The sequence below is a fragment of the Cydia fagiglandana genome, chromosome 4 (genome assembly GCF_963556715.1).
Source record: "Cydia fagiglandana chromosome 4, ilCydFagi1.1, whole genome shotgun sequence".
Taxonomy (NCBI): domain Eukaryota; kingdom Metazoa; phylum Arthropoda; class Insecta; order Lepidoptera; family Tortricidae; genus Cydia; species Cydia fagiglandana.
This window is the reverse complement of record NC_085935.1, coordinates 18,937,202-18,958,963: the sequence shown is the minus strand read 5'-3', so window position 1 is coordinate 18,958,963 and position 21,762 is coordinate 18,937,202. Positions and strand designations below refer to the sequence as shown.

Sequence of the window (21,762 nt, the reverse complement as noted above, 5' to 3'; positions counted from 1 at the left end):
CACAAGAGACGACACGTACTAGATGTCACTTTTACGTTAGATAGCGTAAGATATAGATGTGAATCGGATCTCTAAGACATATCCTGAGGAAATCGTTCAAGAGTATCTACAGAATCGCGCCAATGTAAAATTTGACAGGTTAGATATTAAACATATCGTTATCGTATCTTGGTGATGTCTAAAAGATATCTAATAGATGTCTAATTCAAAATCCGAATCGGGCCCATAGAACAGAATTACTTAGCACGGCAAAAGCTTCTTCGCACCATAACACTCCGCAATCGCTTGTTGAAGATTCACTTAGACTTACGTATACCTACATATATTACACTCTTCTATAGTTCTGCCGCGGCGTCTTTGAATATCTAATGGCGTACGTCGTACTAATTTCAAAAAGCTTTATGATAATGGGAATTAAGTGTCACTTAAGTCGATTAGTTCTGCACGATACCATGCGCTCGCGCAGCGGACGCAGCGGGTACAATGTGATCTCTGATCACTTGCTATTAGACAGAGCATAATATAAGACTAGCGATTAAAACATGATAAGTATAATCAAAATATGTTATAATTATTTCAAGCTCCCATGTTAATTGTGCAAGCTCCAATCCAAAGTTTATAGAAATTTTTGGAAGTTTAGCACATTAATATTTAGAAATGTAATAGAGTTAGACCATGAAAGGTCTGCAACGATTTTGATAGCATACGCAGTGCAAGTGTTATTTATACTTCATAATTACTTTCAAGTTTGTCGTTTAAAATAACAATTCCACTGCGTATGCTATCAAAATCATTGCAGAGTTTTCTTGGTCTAACTCTATCAAGGTTCAATTAAGCTCAACCAAAAGAGATTTTAAGGAAGTGTCACCTCATTCGACGCTTTAGGTGTAAAATAACGCCTGCGCATAGTGACATTGGTGACTGCCAGTCATCGTAAGTACTTCATAATGCAGCCTGTGTGGTGTAGTCTATGGACGCGATGCAATGTGCGTGCAACTTTCTATTTTGACGGCGTTGTCGGGCCCTGCACGTACTGCAGGAAAAGAGTCATAGAAAGTTTTGTTTGCAATTGTTACATATGCAGTTACTTGCTTTTTAAACAGCCATAAATACAGTACGTTACACATTAGCATACATGTCCACTTGTCCAGTTTCGTTAATTTTGGTACGGGGAAATATAATGGGGGATACTGATGTAATGATTTCGGTACATTCCTAAGTTTCGGTATGTTTACGCAGCTGTATGTACTATGTAGTGACCATGTTAGATCATAGCGGATTGATAATTTAAGTGTAATGAAAAAACCTAGGCACTTTTATGACAAAATTACGATTAAACATTACACATTTAATGTAACCTACATAAACCTACTTCGCAAACTTCACGAATTTCAGTAAAAAACGTTGATAGACTTTGACTTACAAATGTCAGCTGCCTTACAATCATCTGTGTATCGGAAGTTATAAAAAAATAAGTATATTTGTCGTTAAATCATATCAACTGTATGCGATAACACCCTGCTACTTTATCCAACTGTCTCAATTAACAGTTATACTTGATAAAACGGCCAATTAACCTTACAAGTTAAACACTAATGATAAAAAATTAACATGCGCTTGCAAGCCTAATTCAAATTAATAATTAGAAAACCCGTTTTGTATGAGAGCGTCTATGTCGAAACCCACTAGTTTACATAATCTCAGAGCAAACGGCACCGAACGCAAGTACTAAAACGTCCAGTAATTTAAAAACTTCACACGCATGCAACTATTAAGAAAAAAGGGCTCAAGTAACGCAGGACGCATCGACTACCCGACCAGATGTCATAGAGCTTCATCTAGTATGGTGGTTCTTAGATGTAAAGGTTAGTTTTAAAACGGTTGCGTATATACGCATCGGCGGTCATCCGGAGTGCCGCGCCTCTCTTTCACAACCGCAGAATGCATTTCTCCGTCATGATGACGTAGTGACGCGGTGACCCACTCTGCGACGCTTTATCAAAAGGTCGTATCTATACACGAGTCCCATAATGATTTATGACTTTTTGATGATGATGGTAGCTAGTGCGGTTAGGGATGGAAGTATGCGCTTTCTTTTGTTTTAGAACGCTTTTTGTCCATGGTCGGTTTGAAGAATATGATTTCGTGACAGATAATTGTTGACGGTTTTGGTTGATTAGGTACTTTATTAGAGATTCCTCTTTTGACACTAAGTTTTTATCATTATCATAGAGACTTTAGCATTATTTACTTATTGCGCAAGACACGTTTTTGCCTCAAACCGTGGTTAATTATGTACATCATTATCAGTGAATTCAGTGATAACAAAAATTGATTTATAAACCCGTCGCTGAAAATGTAAACGGACAAATTAAATTGTTTCTCTGAAATTTTAATGAAGCTTAAAGTCAGTAATCTCACAAATGTAAGTAATGCAATTAGCCCGAAGCTCCCACGGCGCGTAAACGCCGTTTAAGTAGCAATTCCACAAATGTGAACAAAGCATAGTACCAGTACGTAACAAACAATGAACACTTCTTAGAGCATCGTTAAATTCGACTACGTATACGACTCTAGTTACAAAGACAATCTATTGCTACCATAATAAAAGATGAAACGTGAATTTACACGACTATCCACCTTACCGCACCGTGATAAGACACAAATTTACATCCTTCAAGAGCAGTCGTAAGATATACGAGCGAGGGGGAACAAGGGATAAGTGTGCAGTACGTTGATTCCGCTTACGAAACTCGGATGAAACTGTAACGAGTTTGCTCACACGAACATTTTTAGACGAATTCTCTTGCAGTTTAGAAATTATTGTGCGTTGATTCACAGAATAAGGATGCTGGTAGAGGCTGTGCGTTAGTGCAAGCCTTTGTTTAGAAACCGTTAGATGTATGTACTTGCTTATTCCGCATTTTGATAGAACAAAGAACGTAGATTTCGTTCGTAATGCTTAGTTTGTAGTACAGTTGCATGTTTAGGCTGTCAAACTTTTATAAAACACTTTTAGGAAAAGGAGTTCCATTAGCTGAATTTTTCCAATGAAAAGTGCGTAAATGGGCTAAATGGATCTCTGAAACTACCTCGGCAGAAAAGAGTGCCTTTCATCCCTTGGAATTGATTTCATTACCTATTTGTATTTTTTTCGTCTAATTCTAATAGACCAGTAGGTACATTAGACTTTGTAGTCTTGTATCTGAAATCAATAAAATTAGCGTTGTATTATTTTCATTGATTATGATTAGATATGATGTCATGCATATAATTATCATTAGGTACAATAAATGTTAATTTTTAGAATGATTCCACGTGTCAGGAAAAACAAAGTATTTTTCGCGAGAGAGCTTATCTTTCAGATAGGTTTTTACACAAATTATACATACATATGCAATCTTTATCTATTTATAAGACATTTATAAGAATAACTCTGTATATTCTCTTTATTTATTTTTGGTCTTAAGTTAGGTTATTTATAATATGAATATAAAAGTAAAATATAAAAACACTTACAAAACAATAAAAAATACATATAAACACATTATAAAAAACCTAACCTAGGGTGCCGCCGGCAGCGGGGCAGGGCCCAAGCTGCCGGTGGTCAGGGCCGCAGAGTGAGCAACCGACGTACTATACGCGCCGTGTCCAAAATTACCACCTTCTGCATCTGACCCTTGATCCAACCACCCAGCGAGACTCTTCGCTATATGAGACCGTTCGCTGACACGACTATAGGAACAATGATCGTCGAGTCAACATCCCACATGGCGGTTATTATCATGCCGCGATCAGAAAGGGATTAGAAATAACAGATTTCCATACACTTACGTCAAAATCAATATGGATTGACAGCTATCTCAATCCCTTTCTAATCGCGATTCAGTAATATCTCGTGAGCTAAGTCTAGGTACTTGCTGGACTTGTCCTTCTCGGCCTTCACGAGATAACAACTCTGGATATTATTATTAAATAAATAAATAAAAATAAAAATAAAGTGGTATAGAATTCCTATACATAAATTTGAGGGGAAAATTGAAGCACATATAAATAAATTGAAATGCGGCTGATAATAGAGAGAAATTCCTCTGTCTGCCTCTCTATCTATGGAATATGCAAGAGAGACAATGAGGCAGATAACGAAAGCTCCATTATCTATCGTCTTTCGCTGTATGCCCTCAAGCAACACCGAAACGTTGCAACGCGAATATGCAAGAGTGATAGAGAGGCACATAACGAGAGCTCCATCATAGTATTTCGCTGTATGCCCTCAAGCAACACCGCGCCGTTGCAACGACGATACTTTGCGCAACTCGGTGCAACGTCCCGCGCGCCCCGCACACCACGCTTGCGCGTGTGCTGCATGCCGGAACCGGGTCGTAGCCGAAATTCACTGACCAGCCCACCCAGGTCTTCCCCTCCCTGATGTTACCCTCATTATCAATGCCTACCGTCTCCCATGAAAGACCAGCTTACACTGGACGCCTATACGTGCACGCATGCAAATGTGCGCCCAAATATGTATACACATCTCGCTTTTATTATAACGTAGTAAGGTGCAAAATAATCATGTCCAATGTACAGTTAACCGAGTATCTAATCGATACCGTATCGACTGCATTCGGCCTGCGAAGCCTGTACGTAAATTATTACAGTGACGCTTTTGGTAACAAGTGCAGAAATACCTTTATCGTACGTTTTCCGCAATGAAATATTGCAACGAAGTTGGGCGTGGGAAGTGAGTTGATAGTTTAAGTATTTGTATATGTAATTAAATTTTTCCGATGATGGTTTCTTTGATAAGATTGCATAATCGTTTGACTTTTAGATTTTCATCTCTCTTAATAATTACATGCTCTTTCAATTAGATACAATTATTATCTGATTATGTAGACCCATAAAATTTTTAATAAAAAAGTATTTCTATCCGTTGTAACTAAAAGTGTATTAGTTATTTATCTTCATACTATTTTAAGTCATTGACATCATTAAGCTCTTGAGAATGGTTCACTAAAGACTGAATTTATCCTAGCGAAAAATGAAGAAGTATAGAGAAATCTAATTCATAGCTTCCAACATTGCATATGTAGTAACAGTACTTTTTAAACCAACGCCCACAGCTAGTACCTATCTTTGATAATCTCAAGTACTCCCAAATTCACGAAACGGGGTCGGACATTTCAAACGTTAATCGCCATAGGGAGAGATAAGGAAAATCCTCAGAAAACGATGTGGGGGCAGAAAGCTCGACGTATTGAAAAAGCAACGCGAACGACCGCCTGCTCATTACTGCCACAACTTCATTTTACAAAATAGGATTGGAGTTTTTAATCTTGTATTTTCCACCGAAACTGCCTTTTCACACAGACTCTTCAACCAGTAATCAATTTTTCAATCAGTTTCGCTAGCGTTAAAGAAAAATACCTACAGCGACATTCGACCTTACAATTTTTTATTTACTTGCAGCGCATCTCGCTTAACACTCATAAAATTTAGAGCGAGATCTAGACAAAAAAGGATCCAGTTAACATCTCTTTGTATGTTCGAATTGGCCTCGTAAACAAAGATTGTTGGTCGTTATTTGTTTACGACAAGTAATTAAGTTTTAAAATAGAGAGTTTCAATTTAATTTCAAATACCTGCCAGATTTGATACTTAAACCCTTGCACAGCTGTACAAATTGGGGGTGGTTGGGAGGAAACTTTGATGCGGTGGGGTGTAATAAGTACTAATGATCGCTTGGGGGGCGAGGGTAAACTACTCGTACTTCCCCGTGAGGTAATACATTCGGTAAGATTGATTGGTATTAAATAACTGGTACAGTTCGAGGGATAGATAATGATGGAAAACCAAGCACTTGTGCATGCCTTTTTAAATATTTTACCTTATTCGATAAAAGTTTGTAGTGACAAATGACGTTATTTATAAATGCGCTGCAGGCCTTAATTAGGTATTAATCTGGCATTTTCCCTTATGTATGAGAGCGTACATGGATCAAATAAAGGAAAAGATCAACGTCGTGTCAAAGAGAAGGCAGAGGACCGCCAAACATGGAAATTGCTCCACCGACCAAAGTCATACTCTTAAATATATGATTATGAAGAGTTATGTATCTATTTGCAAAAAGGGATAAAACAAAACAATTAATCGAGGCTTGTAAAGTTTTATGAATAAGGGGAAAAGTGGTTTTGGATAAAGTTCAAAGCATAGGGAAAATGACTTGTGCAGGGTTAAATATGTTGGTTTAAAGGTTTCCTAATTAAATATTATATGACTTTCAATGATTTTCCCATGAAATTCAGCGAGTCCATGTCGGGTCCATGACAGAAGGCAAATAATACTTACCTAATTGCCTAAAGAAGTACCTAACTATTACCGACATCGAGGGAGACGACCTAATCATGTCCACGCCATTCTCATTCATTATTAATGACATGAGGCTTTTGGACACATACTAAATAGATAGACCCGTTGAAAATATGCTTTCCTATGGGACTTGTCGCCTGAAAGTCAAACTATTGGTACTCTCGCAGTTGAAAAACTACCGCTTCTTATCCCGAAACTACCTGTACATCTATTTTATTACGCTCTCATGGGTCTTACTACTGTTACTAATGTTACTATGTCACCCCAGCATGGATATCATGCTCGCATTCCTATCACTTGTCATGTCATGCGTCACTTTCGCACTTTCTACTTGTTAGAACAGGACAGACATGGTGACTGATGATAAAAAGGTGACCATATTAGCCTTGCCGAAGGACAGTAATACGATATGTTAAGTAGGTACCACCTTATTAGTAGAAGTTCACCTAAAAGCTTGAGGCCTAAATAGTTTCTATATGAAGGGCGACCTTTGGGATCCTTCAAACTATTGTTTCGTGACAGATTATGGCGGTCGTCTCGTACCTAATATTCGGAATAACGTCGTTTATTAATACACCTTTTGTTACACGTCGTGTATAGCCTATTATTCTATTAGACAAGAGTCGAAGGATCTTGTATACCCTTTTGACCTAAGACGGTCATATTATTGATGCTTTGGGCATGCCTAAAACATATCGTTACCGTTTAATAATAATATCACTTAATAAATCTGCGATACCGTCTAGATTTTTGTTTTAAATTCCACTCATACTGGAGTCAGTTATGTAACGCTGCCATCCATGACCCAAAAAAATTTTATTAAGCTATGAGCTTCATCACATCTGATATTTGAGTAATTCTAAGCATTTCTAGCGTGAAGTCGGGGGGAGGGTGGGGTACAAAGACGGCCGCCATCCGTCATCTTTAAAAAAAATCTACTCTGATCCTGGTGGGTACTAGGGCAAGTTTGGTATCATTTTCGTATAAACCAAAGACGTAGAATTCATTGCTGATATTTGTTTTTTCAATTTCATAGTAATTTTACAAGAAAAACGTAAAAAGGTGAAAAATTTGGTTGGAGATTTTTGCTACGCGGAGCCGAAACTACAAAAGATAGAAAGTTGAAATTTGCACACTAGATTACATTTATAAAGTGTACAAGAGATAAGAAGCGATTTTGAGAAATTCAACCCCTAAGGGGGTTAAAAAGGGGATGAAAGTTTGTATGGGGTTCAAGTTTTATTTTAAGCTAGGAATTTGAAACTTCGTAAAACGATATATTATTAAAATACAAGAAAACTAATTTCAGCGTTTTTGAAAATTCATCCCCTAAGGTGGTGAAAAAGGAGTTGAAAGTTTGTATGGATATCAAAAAAATTTTCGAACGCGGGACTTGAATCTTTGTATTTGGGGATATTATTAAAAGACAGGAAAAGTAATTTCAGCGTTTTGTAAAATTCATCCCCTAACAGGGTTAAAAAGGGGTTGAAAGTTTGAATCCATTACAAATCCGAGTAGACACACATTTCTTATTGGCTCCCAGGCTTGAAATGCTTAGAATTACTCAAGGAACATATGTGATGAAGCTCATAGCTTAATAAAAAATTTTTGGGTCAACTTTATAACTGCTTCCGCTATCACACATGATTGATTTTTATTATTTCGGTTTTGCCACACCAGTTCGATAGTTATTATAGTTTTAAGTTGTATCATTCTAGAAAAACAATACATTTTTACAAGGCTCGGAACCGGTTTTTTTGATAAACCCGAAATAGAACAATATTTTTAATTATTTCATGCTCTGTACGTAGGAGAGAATCATGCGTTTAGGGTACAACTTAGTATTATTAGATTGTCCTATTAAAAATGAAATATGTAATATACTAAAGAACTTAAAAGCACTAAATAATACCGGTATTTTTTGTATGAAGAGAAAACCGGTTCCGAGCCTTGCCTACACCTACCTGCCTGGTAACAGACGAACGGACTTCGCGGAGGAGGCTTAGTAACAGACTCTGATACCGCTAGTACAGAACCAACACCTTGTTGCTTGAATCAAGCTGAATAACTACCTTCAATACTAATACTAGGCCAGACACTACAAGTTAGTTTCCCTTTCCACCCTCGTAGCGAACACGCGTCAGAACCAATTTGAATTGAACCGGAGCTGAACCGTGGGAACTAGCGGTCACCGTCATTACATATTCATGGTGGCCTGCCCCGGTATCGATCATGCACCGGTTGTTCACCCTGCGACCTTGGGCCGAGCCACCTTCCGCCCCGCGCCCGAAGGCCTACCTGGTACATTGATTTTGTTTTTAAGGGATTTCATATGCAAAGTCGGTAGGCTGTTTTAATAATGGATTTACTGCTGCTTTTTATCTTTGCGTTAAGGGCTTTGGCTACTGTTCAGGGGAAAAGGTAGAATTGATTGATTTTTTAGGGTTCCGTACCCAAAGGGTAAAAATCTATTACTAAGACTCCACTGTCCGTCCGCCTGTCTGTCACCAGACTGCATCTCATGAACCGTGATAGCTAGACAGTTGAAATTTTCACAGATGATGTATTTCTATTGCCGCTATGACAACAAATTCTAAAAAGTACGGAACCCTTGGTGGGTGAGTCCGAGTCGCACTTGTCTGGTTTTTTTTCTTGTATAGTTGTCTGTTTTTGGGCGCTAAATATAACGTTTCCAACATCTGGTGAAAATACTTATGTTATTAGCATTACAGTTCACTTAGTCCATACCTTCGTCCCTTGATGAAATTATAAATTTATTTGAAATATACAATTTGATAATCTGTTATTCTGTGTCTCGTAACTATTATTTATATGTTATGTCATCCCATCTTTTAGGCAGTCCCATGAAAGATAGCATAATTGAAGCACTTTGCAGATTAAATCTAACCGACAAAATGATCCTCCTGGTAATTCCAGATTAGCCTCCGGAGGCTTTAATATTTACATTTTCCAAAACAAGACTTTCTAATCTGAGTGTCGTTAGGTTTTAAGTTGGCGCCTAACTTTTTAATAAGGGATTAATAATACAGTATTACCCCCGTGTTAACTAAAAGTGGAAAAACTAAAAGGCCGAGGCCTTCAATGTTCTATAGTTTGGAGAGGACTTTTACGACAGCCAGCAAAGTGTCATTCCTGACACTTGTGAGAGGTTTTGTCTAGACGCTCTAGTAATCTATTTTGAAAGTACGTTAAGTTAAAGGGGATATGGATTAACAGTCTGTTTAACACTCTAATTTAATTATTAATGAAAATGAAACTAATGAAAATGTAAATTATTTATTACATTAATAAATGTTACATAATAAATAAATGGGGGTTATGAAAATGGAGTCAGTGTCGTTTATGATTCTTAAAACCTATCTAAGGTACCCCGACGCGCTTTGGACCAGATATTTAGAAGAGTCGTAACTCGTGGTACGAGTGTACAGAGCACGTTTGTGCCCGTTCGTGCCCCGTTTCTACTTAAAAGTTTTGCGTCGCGACGCATGTGTACAGTCGACGTCAAAAATATGTTTACACTTTTGCACCTTACTCCTTTGTAATAAGTGGAAAAATGTAAACATACAAATAAAACATAAAATACTCGTTAAAAAAGCGTCGCGTCTCACGTCCAGTGTTGCCAACTTGGCATAAATGATGCCAGATCTAGCATATTTTCACTCGCTTTGTCACCAAAATTTTCCATTTAGCATCTGGCATATTTTTTAGCATAATTTAGTCTAAGCCAAGTTTGCACCAACTTGGCAGCAACAATATGCGCCATCGCCTTATGTGGTTCATATTTTCATATGAATTTTGACTTTTGTGGACGGATGGACGTCGACGGACTATATAAAGTTGGTCAAGCAGATCTTGTCAGTAGAAAAAGGCGGTAAATTTGAAAAATGTATGTGTTTTAAGTTTTAATTTTTTTTAATCCGAGTTGGCAACACTGCTCACGTCTCTACTGTCTGGCTTGCACTTTACATTCGTCGTCACTTCATAAATGAGATCATTATATGATACATTCGGATTTAAATATATACTCGTTGCTTGTCTATATGCAATTTTATTTTAAACCGGTGTTACAATAAATTAATCTTGTTGGAGATAAATAGCGGGACGAACTTACAGACTTTGGTAGAGACAGGTGGTTAACTGCTCAAGATATTGGTACGAATAAGAAAGGCAGTCCAGCAGTGGCACTTAAATAATACAATACTAATTTCCGTAAGACCACCAAACTATTGTCCAGAATTGGAAGATAGTACTACGGTCTAAAACTGATTTGAATATCTTTGTTTAGGTGTGATTATTATTTGAATGACGCAGTTCTGAGATAAAACCCAGATAAAACGAAAAAGAACATTGAAGTATTTGAAATGCATACTTAATTATGTATTGAACTTGTGGACCATAATTATATTGTACTAGTTGGTTGGTTTTATGGTTTTCATTACTGAGCACAATTTGAAAATAGTATTTTGGTTACAGGGAAGGTAACCGAGGCGGCCCGGGGATGGACTCTCAGCAGCAGCAGTACTGCCTCAAATGGAACAGCTTCGGTTCAAACTTGGCCACGTCGTTCGCGAACCTCTGGAACTCGGAGAGTCTCGCCGACGTCACACTGTACTGCGAAGGTGAGTCACTTTGTCTAAGCCGGTCTTTACCGTATGGTGGGGTTTCATTCGATGCTTTCTGAGGGATACGAGCGGCTGTATCCGTCTTCGTACTGTGACAGCTGTTTCGGGTCGCACTCCATCACTGTGGGATGGTCATGTTTTCGTCATTTCGTGGACGATGGAGTGTCGGATTGTTACCCGACACTTCATCTTGCTTGCTTTTCTACCGGCCGTTATCCAACCTTGCGATCCCTAGCTCGGTGATACCGTTTGAGAGGGGCTGGGTATCGGGACCGCAGTGAGGGCAATCGGTAGCAGAGCTGGCGTTTGCGGCGTGCCGTTGGGCTCTTTACAATAGATTCGTATCAGCACACTGCTTCTTTGTGCGAGCGGGACATCGTATACTAGTGATATATACGTATGCATAGTGATGTTTCTCTCAAGCACTGGAGCGGCATGCGGATCTGCATAAGTGTGATACTGATATCGAACGCATACGCATCTCTCGTATGCGTCCGGTATCACAGTATCTTAAGATACTCTTCAAAACGGATTCCGAACTTTTTGAGTTAGGTAAGATAATATGTATATCGTTTTCTGAAAAATCTTCTAATCTTGAAAAGTACTTATTCATTTATTATTTTAAAAATTCTGAATGTAAAGGGTAATATCTTAATGTACAGGGTGTCCCAGAAGTACCACGCCACACTGAAACCGGAGGTAGGTCAACTCCATAGGAACACAACCAGCCTAACATGACCTCAGTAAAAGTTGCACGGTTTTCGAGTTATTAGCAAAATTAAGAATTTTGATAATTTTCCCGTATTTTTACATTTTTAGTACCAGCATTGACTTAAAACGCTATTAAAAACGGTTTTTTTTATTTCTTTTAATAGCTGTTTAGTTAATTCAGAAGTGCAAAGTGCTATTTCGTCTGTCACTATTAAAAATGCTGAAAAAAATCGATTAATCTTGATTTAAATTATCAAATAAACATGAATTTCATCTTTGACCGCCTACCATGGAAAAAAATATTAGAATCGAAACAAACAACTAAAAATACTAAATTAGGCATGTTATGCAGATTTAGAAATGGTATGACACTTGTAACTTCTACGATAACATGAGGCATTCTTATCACATTAGCGATAACCCATCCAACGAACTTAAAACTGAAATTCCGAAAGTAGTCACTGTGTGGTACAAATAATGCGAAGTACATCTGTTATTTGATCGAATTATTGTGCCTGGCTAAAATACCAAGTGTTCACTTCTCATTTGGAGGCTAAGGAGTAATAAATTGTGGATAAAACATCGATGATAATGATGATAATAAGAGAAGGCTTGAGAAATTAACATGTGCGTCAGAGGGAGAGCTATTGTTGGTCAATCTCAAAAGGGAGATAAAGATTAAAAAGACCACGTTGCACAATACGATAGCAGTAGCAATAATGATGTTTTTACTTAACAATGATGGCTTGCGGCATCTCTGAAGTGATAAGAATGATTACGCATTTTGCAAAATCATTTGATCAGATAACAAATGGGTCATTGTTGCGACCGCTTTCGGAATTCCAGTTTTAAGTTCGTTGGACGGGTTATCGCTAATGTGATAAGAATGCCTCATGTTATCGTAGAAGATACAAGTATCATACCATTTCTAAATCTGCATAGCATGCCTAATTTAGTTTTTTTATTTGTTTGTTTCCTTTCTAATCTTTTTTTCCCATGGTAGGCGGTCAAAGATGATCTTCATGTTTATTTGATAATTTAAATCAAGATTAATCGATTTTTTTTCAGCATTTTACATTAGTGACAGACGAAATAGCACTTTGCACTTCTGAATTAACTCAACAGCTATTAATAGAAATAAAAAAACTGTTTTTAATAGCGTTTTAAGTCGATGCTGGTACTAAAAATGTAAAAATACGGGAAAATTATCAAAATTCTTAATTTTGCTAATAACTCGAAAACCGTGCAACTTTTACTGAGGTCATGTTAGGCTGGTTGTGTTCCTATGGAGTTGACCTACCTCCGGTTTCAGTGTGGCGTGGTACTTCTGGGACACCCGTATAATCTAAAAGTATATTGATATACAATAGTACCATGATTAAATGAAGCCAAAACGTTCAAAATTATCTATTCTATTTCCCTGAAAGGCTTTGTAGATAAATGCCATACACAATTTTTAATTTAAAAACCTAGTACGGTTCAGACGTTACCTATATTTCTCTCATTTTCCTTCACATCATGGCAGGACTGACGAGTCACGATGACTTGAGAGAACTCAACCGCCTGAAAATGTGCGGCCATGGTTCAAGAGACTCGAGGGATGCGGCCGAGTTTCTGACAGCCCTTAATGTAAATGAGGGAAGCTTATAAAATGACAGGATAGTAGTATAGTCGCCATGAGATATATCGGAGCGGCCAAAGTGCTCAAAATATCTGAGCACTCTTCTATTGTCAAGGCGTTAGTGTGCTTGTACAGATATTGGTCAACGTCTTGGCTTCTACGATACATCTGATGACTGCTGCAGTATTTTTGTAAAAATCTTTAAAACGTTTTTAACTAAAACGTTTCTACACGGGCATATATATTTATATATACCTAATATACTAATATAATAAGCAACTCATTAAAAAAAACTGTATTGTTTAAACGTGAATTTGCTTAGTCGAGGTCATCTTTGAAGGCTGCGAAAATGCTAAAATAAAAATTTAGCTAGTCAGTTATAAAAAAAATATACAATAGTCAAGATATGGTTAATTTTAGATCCACATTCTTAGTACACCAATGGAAGAAGAAGATATTTGAAAAATCCTCAAATTTTTTAATCTCGTTTGGCGACAGACGTTTCCGAGACTTAAGATCCATCCAACCATCAGACTGAATTATAAAAGCTTGCGTGGTATCATGGGGCATTTTTATTAATTATTTAGAGAAAATCAGTTTCCGGCGAATCTTTGAAGAAATTTTACGGTTCGCTAACTTTTCGAATTAACCCCCTTAGGCCCACTTGCACCATTCCACTAACCCGGGGTTGACCGGTTAAATCTGGAATTACCATGGTTACCAGTACTGCTTGACACTGAGTTGACGGTTAAACCACTAAACCCCGGGTTAGTGGGATGGTGCAAGTGGGCCTTATTCGTGAAACTTAGCAAACCTTTGTTAAATTTTGTCTCTTTCTAACAAAAATAAATATCAAAAAGAGAGATAAAGACAAATGATTATCAAAGGCTTCTTAGATTTGACAAGCGTTTATGAATAACGCCATCTCCAAATACCAGATTATTCACGGATAGGTAGATCTAGATCTGCCTGTACGCGCTGTATCGTCGTAACTCGTAACAGTTGTAAATTATATTATGTCCGTATTATCACGACATTCACAACATGTATTGGTATTTCAAACGTTGTGCGTATATGCATGTCCACGAAATCTTGCTAAAAAATGATAAAAAGGTCGTTGACATCGTTCGCGATAAATTTGGCACTTTTTTCCCAATTGGCCTTGACGTTGGCATGCAACATTTTTACGGCGTGTGTATTAAATTTGATAAGCTATATGTACCTATTGCAGATATTGAGGAAAAAGGGTTGGACTGTGATAATGATGTTGATTTAATCATCATTGATTTTATTGGAATCGATATACATTTGGGTGTTACAGAAGTAACGTACAAAATACTAACATGCTGGCATTCTGAAACACACGGCAGATTATGTAATGAATTTAAGGTCACTTCTGTGGATAATACGATAAAAGTTTAATATTACTATAGGAAAGACGTGAACGAGGTAATCATAAAACACATATGTACCCGTATGACCCATTTAGTTTTATTAGGAAAATATTTACTTATTCAGTATCACAAAAAACATGGCCTTGAAATGACATATCGCTGAATGCACAGGTTATCAATTTATCATGTTATTGCGTTTTCCTTAAACAGACACGTGTAAATGACTCAAAGATTGTTTTGAACGGTTGTTTACCGTTAAGTTGCAAAATTTGTACTATTTTCCTACTAAACCGCATTTTCAAATCTGTTGGTGTCGCAAAAACTTCGCAGTAATATTTCATCGGCATAAATTCGGAGGCTGTAAAACGTTCGCGTATTAAATTTCACCTGGGGGCTTCCTTTAATAACGCTGTAAACTTACACTGCTAAGCTTTGTGCATATAGTATGCGGGTAGGCATTTCTATTCAAATTCGGGTGTTAATTAAAGCACGTCACGTCTCCCATGAATGCGTTGCCGAGGAATAGCCGAGATAGTTGTTGTCATCTCCCGCAAACATTGCCGACTTTGATGGTAGCCCCTTTAATACACTTCGTGTTGCCAACAAGAAATATGAACTTGAACCCATTGAGTTTTTTTTGCCAAGTTGTGTGAAGAAATTGAAATGTTTTGAAAGAACTCATGTTTAAAGAACGCAAAGAAATTTCTTACAAGGATAATAACAAGAAACATGGAGTTGAATTCAATGTCATTAGACTTTTGAAACAAAATGTTGCAAACCTTGACAAGTTTAATAATGAAATTCAAATATTTGAAAAGTTCACATTTAATGAACGTGAAGAAATTTCCTACAATGCGATTGTTAAACATCGGAAAGCTGACAAAGTTGAGAATTTTTTCGACGACTGTCTGACCCTACTTCACAATGAAGACTTAATTGCAGTTAATTTGCAGGACTGTTTCAATGGATTTTATGGGAGTTTTTCCTGTAAGGTTTCCAGTCGTAACTTTTCGAGGTCGAGCCGAACAAGTGCGCTAGACGCAGTGGGAGGGCGAAGGTGGGGGGAGCCACCCACCGAGGACTGGGCTGTAGAAATGTTTGCTGTTAATGTGGAGATGGCTTTTGGGAATTATTTGAAAAATGTTTTAAATTAAATTTGCAACTTTAAAGCAGGTAAAGTAAAGACATACAATTTATGTTATTTATTAGCATGCTACGCAGTGTACCAATTTTTCAAAGTTATACATATCAAAAACTTCCATATCTACCTCACGTCGGATATTCGCTGGATCTCTTCTGGCACTTACCTCTGAGGTTGGGGTGAATCTCGTTATTCTGCATGACCGGTTAGAATTCTCGTTATAATGCTGCTTTACTAAAGTCTATACAGTCGCTCTTTGCTTCAACACGTATCCTATTGAGTTCCTACTCGTGTCGAAATTGCTTCCGCATAATGATACTCATACCATGCTTTGAAAACTCTCCATAATGACTTGTTTATCATGCAGTAGGATGCATAGTGGAGCATTTTACCAGATTGTTGGTGACGTACGCTTTTGCTGTTGTCGCATAAACTGAGTTATATCATTGTGGCGGTCTTGAGTGTCCTCAGATAAAGTACTTCTGTTATACATATGTATATACCTATGTTATATTGTATGTATTTGTTTCTTTGTGAAAGAATTAAAGTTTTGCTGGTCTGGCACGTGACTCATATCAACAATTTGCGTTAATATTATTCAGTCAAAATTTTCCAAGTACCGCATTATATGCGTTTCGACAACGGCGGCGAACGCATCGGCGCGGCTCGCTTCCCTTATCGACCGAGCCGCTATATGTGTCGCGAGGCAACCGACCCTCCGGCCTACCCGAAAACCTCCCAAACTCCCCCACTCTCGACTTGGCCGTATTCCAGCTGCCGACACGGATTGCATGGAGTCACATAACGCTTAACACAGCCTAATGCGGCTCTCGAAAATTCCGCTCCACAGAATTGATTACCCACACTGTGTCAAAACGGCGGCCAGTTGGAAAAACTCGGTCCTTTTGCATCATTTTTACGGTTTCACTTTCTGGTGTGAATTTCGTGCGTGCATTTATTCAAATGTGGGGCGGGCGGAGGTTTAGGTGGCAAATATTGGATTGTTTATTCTCGGCAACTACGTGCGAGTCGGGCGATACCTTGCGACAATACGTTCCAATATTCAGCGTCTGCTGCTGGTATACGTTGATACAATATTTGGTTTGAAGTTTGCTCATTCGAAACGATCTCATACCTAATCTATGGTTATATAAATAGTAGGCACTGAAATAGATTGTTTAAGCGATATAGTTTAATACAGTATTTCCTTTATTTTGTCATAGAAGCTAATCGATTCCGAATCATAAAAGTGCACATCGATCATTAGATAAACTCAAGTTATCATAGTTGAAATGATAACAAAACCTAGCTACGATAATACACTAATAGATTAAACAGCCGCCAAGGGCTTCGAGGCTTAAAGGTTTCAACAGGAATCGAATAGTTCGTCGCTAAATCTTGAATACTTGATGAGGAGAGGCGATTTCGGTTTTCCGTTCAATAAAAGGAGGTTTACGTCCTATTTATAGCTCAGTTTCGGTGTTTAGATCAATAATGTGTTTCAGATTGGACACATTATCCAGAACAATGATTTTTATTACTGCACTTAGTGTGATCGATCACAATCAATCAGATGTATTTGTAAACTCGTAACGTAAGGAGACTTTCAGAGTTTCTCCATCGATGAAATATATTTATGAGTTAGGTACGAATTTATGATGTTTACTTTATCATAGTATTTAGGTATCGTCATCATCATGAATTGTTAGTTCGTTCCAAAAATACTTAGCAAACTATTAATAAGCAGTTTTTACTGGGAATCGGAATCGTAAACGGATCACTAAAACAGTAATAGACAAGTTTATTTTTATACTGACATTGCCTTCGCGACTGACGTGAATTAGAGGCATTTCTTCATACATTTCATTTTCTTCGCACATTAAAGTGGCGTTTATCACATGGTTGATTTTAGGTTAACGTCAAAAATCAAGGTATTGGTGCGGTTGGCCAAACGTTGGGAAAGGGGGGGGGGGGTTAGGGGGAGTTGATACCACACCGACGCTTCCCCCTCTAGCTATACTTGAGTGCATTATACGTAAAACAAAGCCACCCCATAACTCCCAGGAGTAATGTGCGTTGCATGGTGACTGGAGGCACAAATTTTTAACCCTTTAGGGGGTTGCAGGGTCGCGGCCGTTAATTGCATTTAGGGATGTGCGTTAGGGTTGAGTTACCTTAACGAAACAGATAATCGCGGGCGGGGTGCGCACTCGTTATAGGTTATTGTTTTAACTTTTTAATTACTTGATTGCTTAAGCCTAGATTTTACAGTTGTTTTGTATCCACCCTTTTGTTTAAGGGTAAGCTTCCCCGTAAGTTATTACGTTCGTCGTTAAATGCGTGTACGGCCTTACGACGTCTGTGATGTCCTCGTAAACATAAAACGACAAAGTTGCTGCGACTTCTGACTTGTTGAGTGTCTAAAGTAACTTCACGAAATGCTACGCAATAATAAACTTATCTGCTGAGAATCACGAAAAATTATTTGGTTTTAACTCCAATTTACAATGTTTATTAGGTTGGCGTGGGTCGCGTGCGTGTTTCTTATTAATGTTGTTTCTATTTTAAACGAACACTTCACGAAAACCTTATTCCGCTTTATTAAATTTGAATTAAATGACAAATAGCTTTTCAGAGTAATAAAACACACGTGAAAGTAATAAGATATTAGTTAAATTTACTTACCTGTGAAAAGGCGTTTGGAAATTGTGATGCGTTGTCAATATTAATTCTTAAACAAAGGTTCATGTTGTATGAATACGAATGGACTTACAATCCACATCACATGTTGCTACGCCAATAGAAGGCATTATAGTCGATGTATTATGTAAGAGGAGACTACAAGCTTGTATAAAAGGTGAGCGTGGCTAGAATTTATTTGTCTGTCTACCCAGACTAGGCCCACGTTTTAGCTAAAAAAAATACTTGAGTAGGAGTCGTTATAAAGGACGAAGGAAGGCTCGAACGTCCTAATAAACTGTAGCTACCTACCAACTCCTACTTTTTTAGTATGGATTGGGTTCCGTACCCAAAGGGTAAAAACGGGGCCTTATTACTAAGACTCCGCTATCCGTCTGTCTGTCACCAGGCTGTATCTCATAAAGCGTGATAGACAGACTAGACAATTGAAATTTTCACAGATGATGTCTTTCTGTTGCCGCTATAACAACAAATACTAAAAAGTACGGAACCCTCGGTGGGCGAGTCCTACTCGCACTTGTCCGGTTTTTTAGATTTGTTATTCGCTTTAATCCTAAAAGGAAATAAAACTTCTCTCAACATTTTTATACCTTTTTCGTATAAGCACATTTTTATCCCCTTTAGGATTAAAACATCTCTTATCTCTGAATAGAAACGATGTATATTTAAAAACCTAGTGGGGGGACAGGTACGGGTTTCATAGAATGGCCCGGCTGTCCGTGATTGCAATTTTAGCAGAGCCAGACGCAAGACCACCATCGCCAACCGAAGCACGTAGCCCGGGCGTCCGAAACGCTTCACCTAGTTTTTCAGTACCCCCACTTTCCCCCTCCGTGCAAGATTGATTTTCTCTCGCACATTTCGCTTGCACTTTCAGTGGGGGTGTGTATCTCTCCCTCTCTAGCGTGGCCCGGTCGACCTTGAAACGGGGCGGGCGCACACAGACGTCTGGCAAGGGATGCGTTGCCGTCTACACGCAGTGGGGTTGTGTGGGTGAGCCTGGAAACGGGGTTAGTCGTGCTCCCCACCCCACTGATGTCGTTTTCACTTGCATCCGGGCGCCGGCTATACCTATACCTATGCGTATGTAAGGGACCCGATTTTCGATCTGATTATGGTACCGGCAACGAATTTTCCCTTTCGGAGCGGGTGGCTGTGCTGTGTGCAATTTAGTTTTGATGGTTGTTACGTGTCTGCGTAATAGCTTTAAGTATAACACTATTTTAGTTTTTAGTGCTATTCGAGTTATGTTTATTGGTTACGCAGCCTTTGCAATTTGCTTAACGATGTTTTGCACTTTATTTTAATTTGGTGTTTCACATTGAGACTTCGCTTAGCGCCACCGAGCAAACAGCTGTTACTGATTGCTGACGCTTGATATTTATTTAGGTATACTGTATTATCTTTATCCTTTGTTATGTTAATGCCATTTTATGACTTATGGCGTATTCATTGCACCTGTTTCTTGGATCACAAGTAGACTTCATAAAGTTTATTGGCCTTGATAGTTTTGAGTTTTCCGCTATTATCGTTTTAATATTATTAAGCTTTACTATTAAGTCTCTTGAGAGTCCATTACATACGCTAACGTAATTTTTATTAAAGCCAGTATATGTATTTCGACTTTTTCACTCACTTAGGTAGGAATGTTCTTTATGTTTCCTAAGGGACCTAAGTTTTCTATTACTAGTGATATAAAATGTTATGTTAGTGGTAGGTATAATCTACGATAAGGCTAAATATTACATCGGAAGTATACAGGTGATAAAAACACATTATCATATCGTGGATTAGAAACACTTTCTGGCCATTTTCAATGATTATGTACTTAATATGTGGATCATACTTAAAGGTTGTACAAATGAGTCGCTTAACTTCAAACTCGGGTAAATCCATATGTCAGATCATGCGATTTTGGTATTATGAAAAGGTAATAGGGTAGATATTTGCTGAGAGGGTCGAATGAATTTACCCGAGTTTGATGTTAAGCGAAGTGTGAAAATCATGTCCGTAGTAGAGCGCTGAGATCGGAAACCACATTGTGCCTCAGGATACACACGTTCGGCAAGACTTTGCAGGAATTTGCGGGTCGCAAATGCCGGTCCCGCATTGGCTTATACAGCCACGAGAGACGTTGTTCCTCGCTAACAGACGCTGCATAAATCATCTGTCAAGATGCTAAAGGCCTGATGTTAAGCAATACAAATAACCAACCTAATTTTTGAGATTGAAATAGCTAATATTACACGCGATTTTGGGGTTTATCGATAGTAAAAGTAGTTCAGTATACTTAAATAACTCTCAAATTATGAGTGTAGGCATATTTTCCCCAAAATCGTTAATCCCGCGTAACGAATTTTCCATTCGCATTTTTTGGCACCCGAATTTTTACCCATACCCTTATTTGCACTTCGCTTGTTTCTCTATTCTCAAATTATAACTATGCGTTGAAAAGAGACCGTATAAGTACATATAAGTATACCAAAATAAACCAACAGTGATAACTAGTGAAACCTACGACACCACATACGGCGCCATAAATACGTTAAATAGTCGGTAGTGTGCGGTTGCGCTATTTTGCATCACACTGCTCGCTTTGTTTGGGAAAACGAATATGCGTGAAGGACCCGCCCATTCGTCACCCTACATAAAGGTTCTTGTAAACTGAGCGATTTATTATCACCTGATTTAGCTAAAACAATGTTTTAAAGCGAGGGCTGTAGAGAGTAAGTAGAATCCCTTTCTTAGATGCGCGATCTCTTTCGCAGATGTACTTATGCAGGTTTCTTCACGATGTTTTCCTTCACCGAAAAGCTAGTGGTAAATATCAAATGATATTTCGTACCTACATAAGTTCCGAAAAACTCATGGGTACGAGCCAGGATTTGAACCCGCGACCTCCGGATTGAAAGTCAGACGTCATATCCACTCGGCCACCACTGCTTCTATACACATTTTTTGCAATTCCCATAAGTCATAAGTTACGTAAAGTCGTATCCAAAGAGTTGTGTTTGTGCTCTATATTGTTTGCTATATCATTTATAAATACATTCTGAAATGCATTAAAAAACGGGGCCCTAATTTTTTTGTCTATTTGAGGCTCAATTCGTCAATTATATACCTTATATTATTTTCCTAACACACTATTTATTTCTTCAAGAACAACATTTAGCGCAAACTTAC

The 21,762-nt window shown here is 38.1% G+C and overlaps 1 protein-coding gene across 3 annotated transcripts in view; it reads left to right on the top strand.

Moving 5' to 3' along the window:
• Window positions 1–21,762, top strand: part of LOC134663999 (zinc finger protein chinmo) — a 105,227-nt gene that overhangs the window by 59,529 nt on the left and 23,936 nt on the right. For 2 of the 3 annotated variants that reach the window (XM_063520562.1, XM_063520563.1), the window contains exon 2: window positions 10,864–11,009. In XM_063520562.1, coding sequence (XP_063376632.1) covers window positions 10,889–11,009 — 121 coding nt within the window. In that variant the 5' untranslated portion in view covers window positions 10,864–10,888. Of the gene's footprint in view, window positions 1–10,849; window positions 11,010–21,762 lie in introns of all 3 variants that reach the window. The other variant, XM_063520561.1, reaches the window with a different exon arrangement.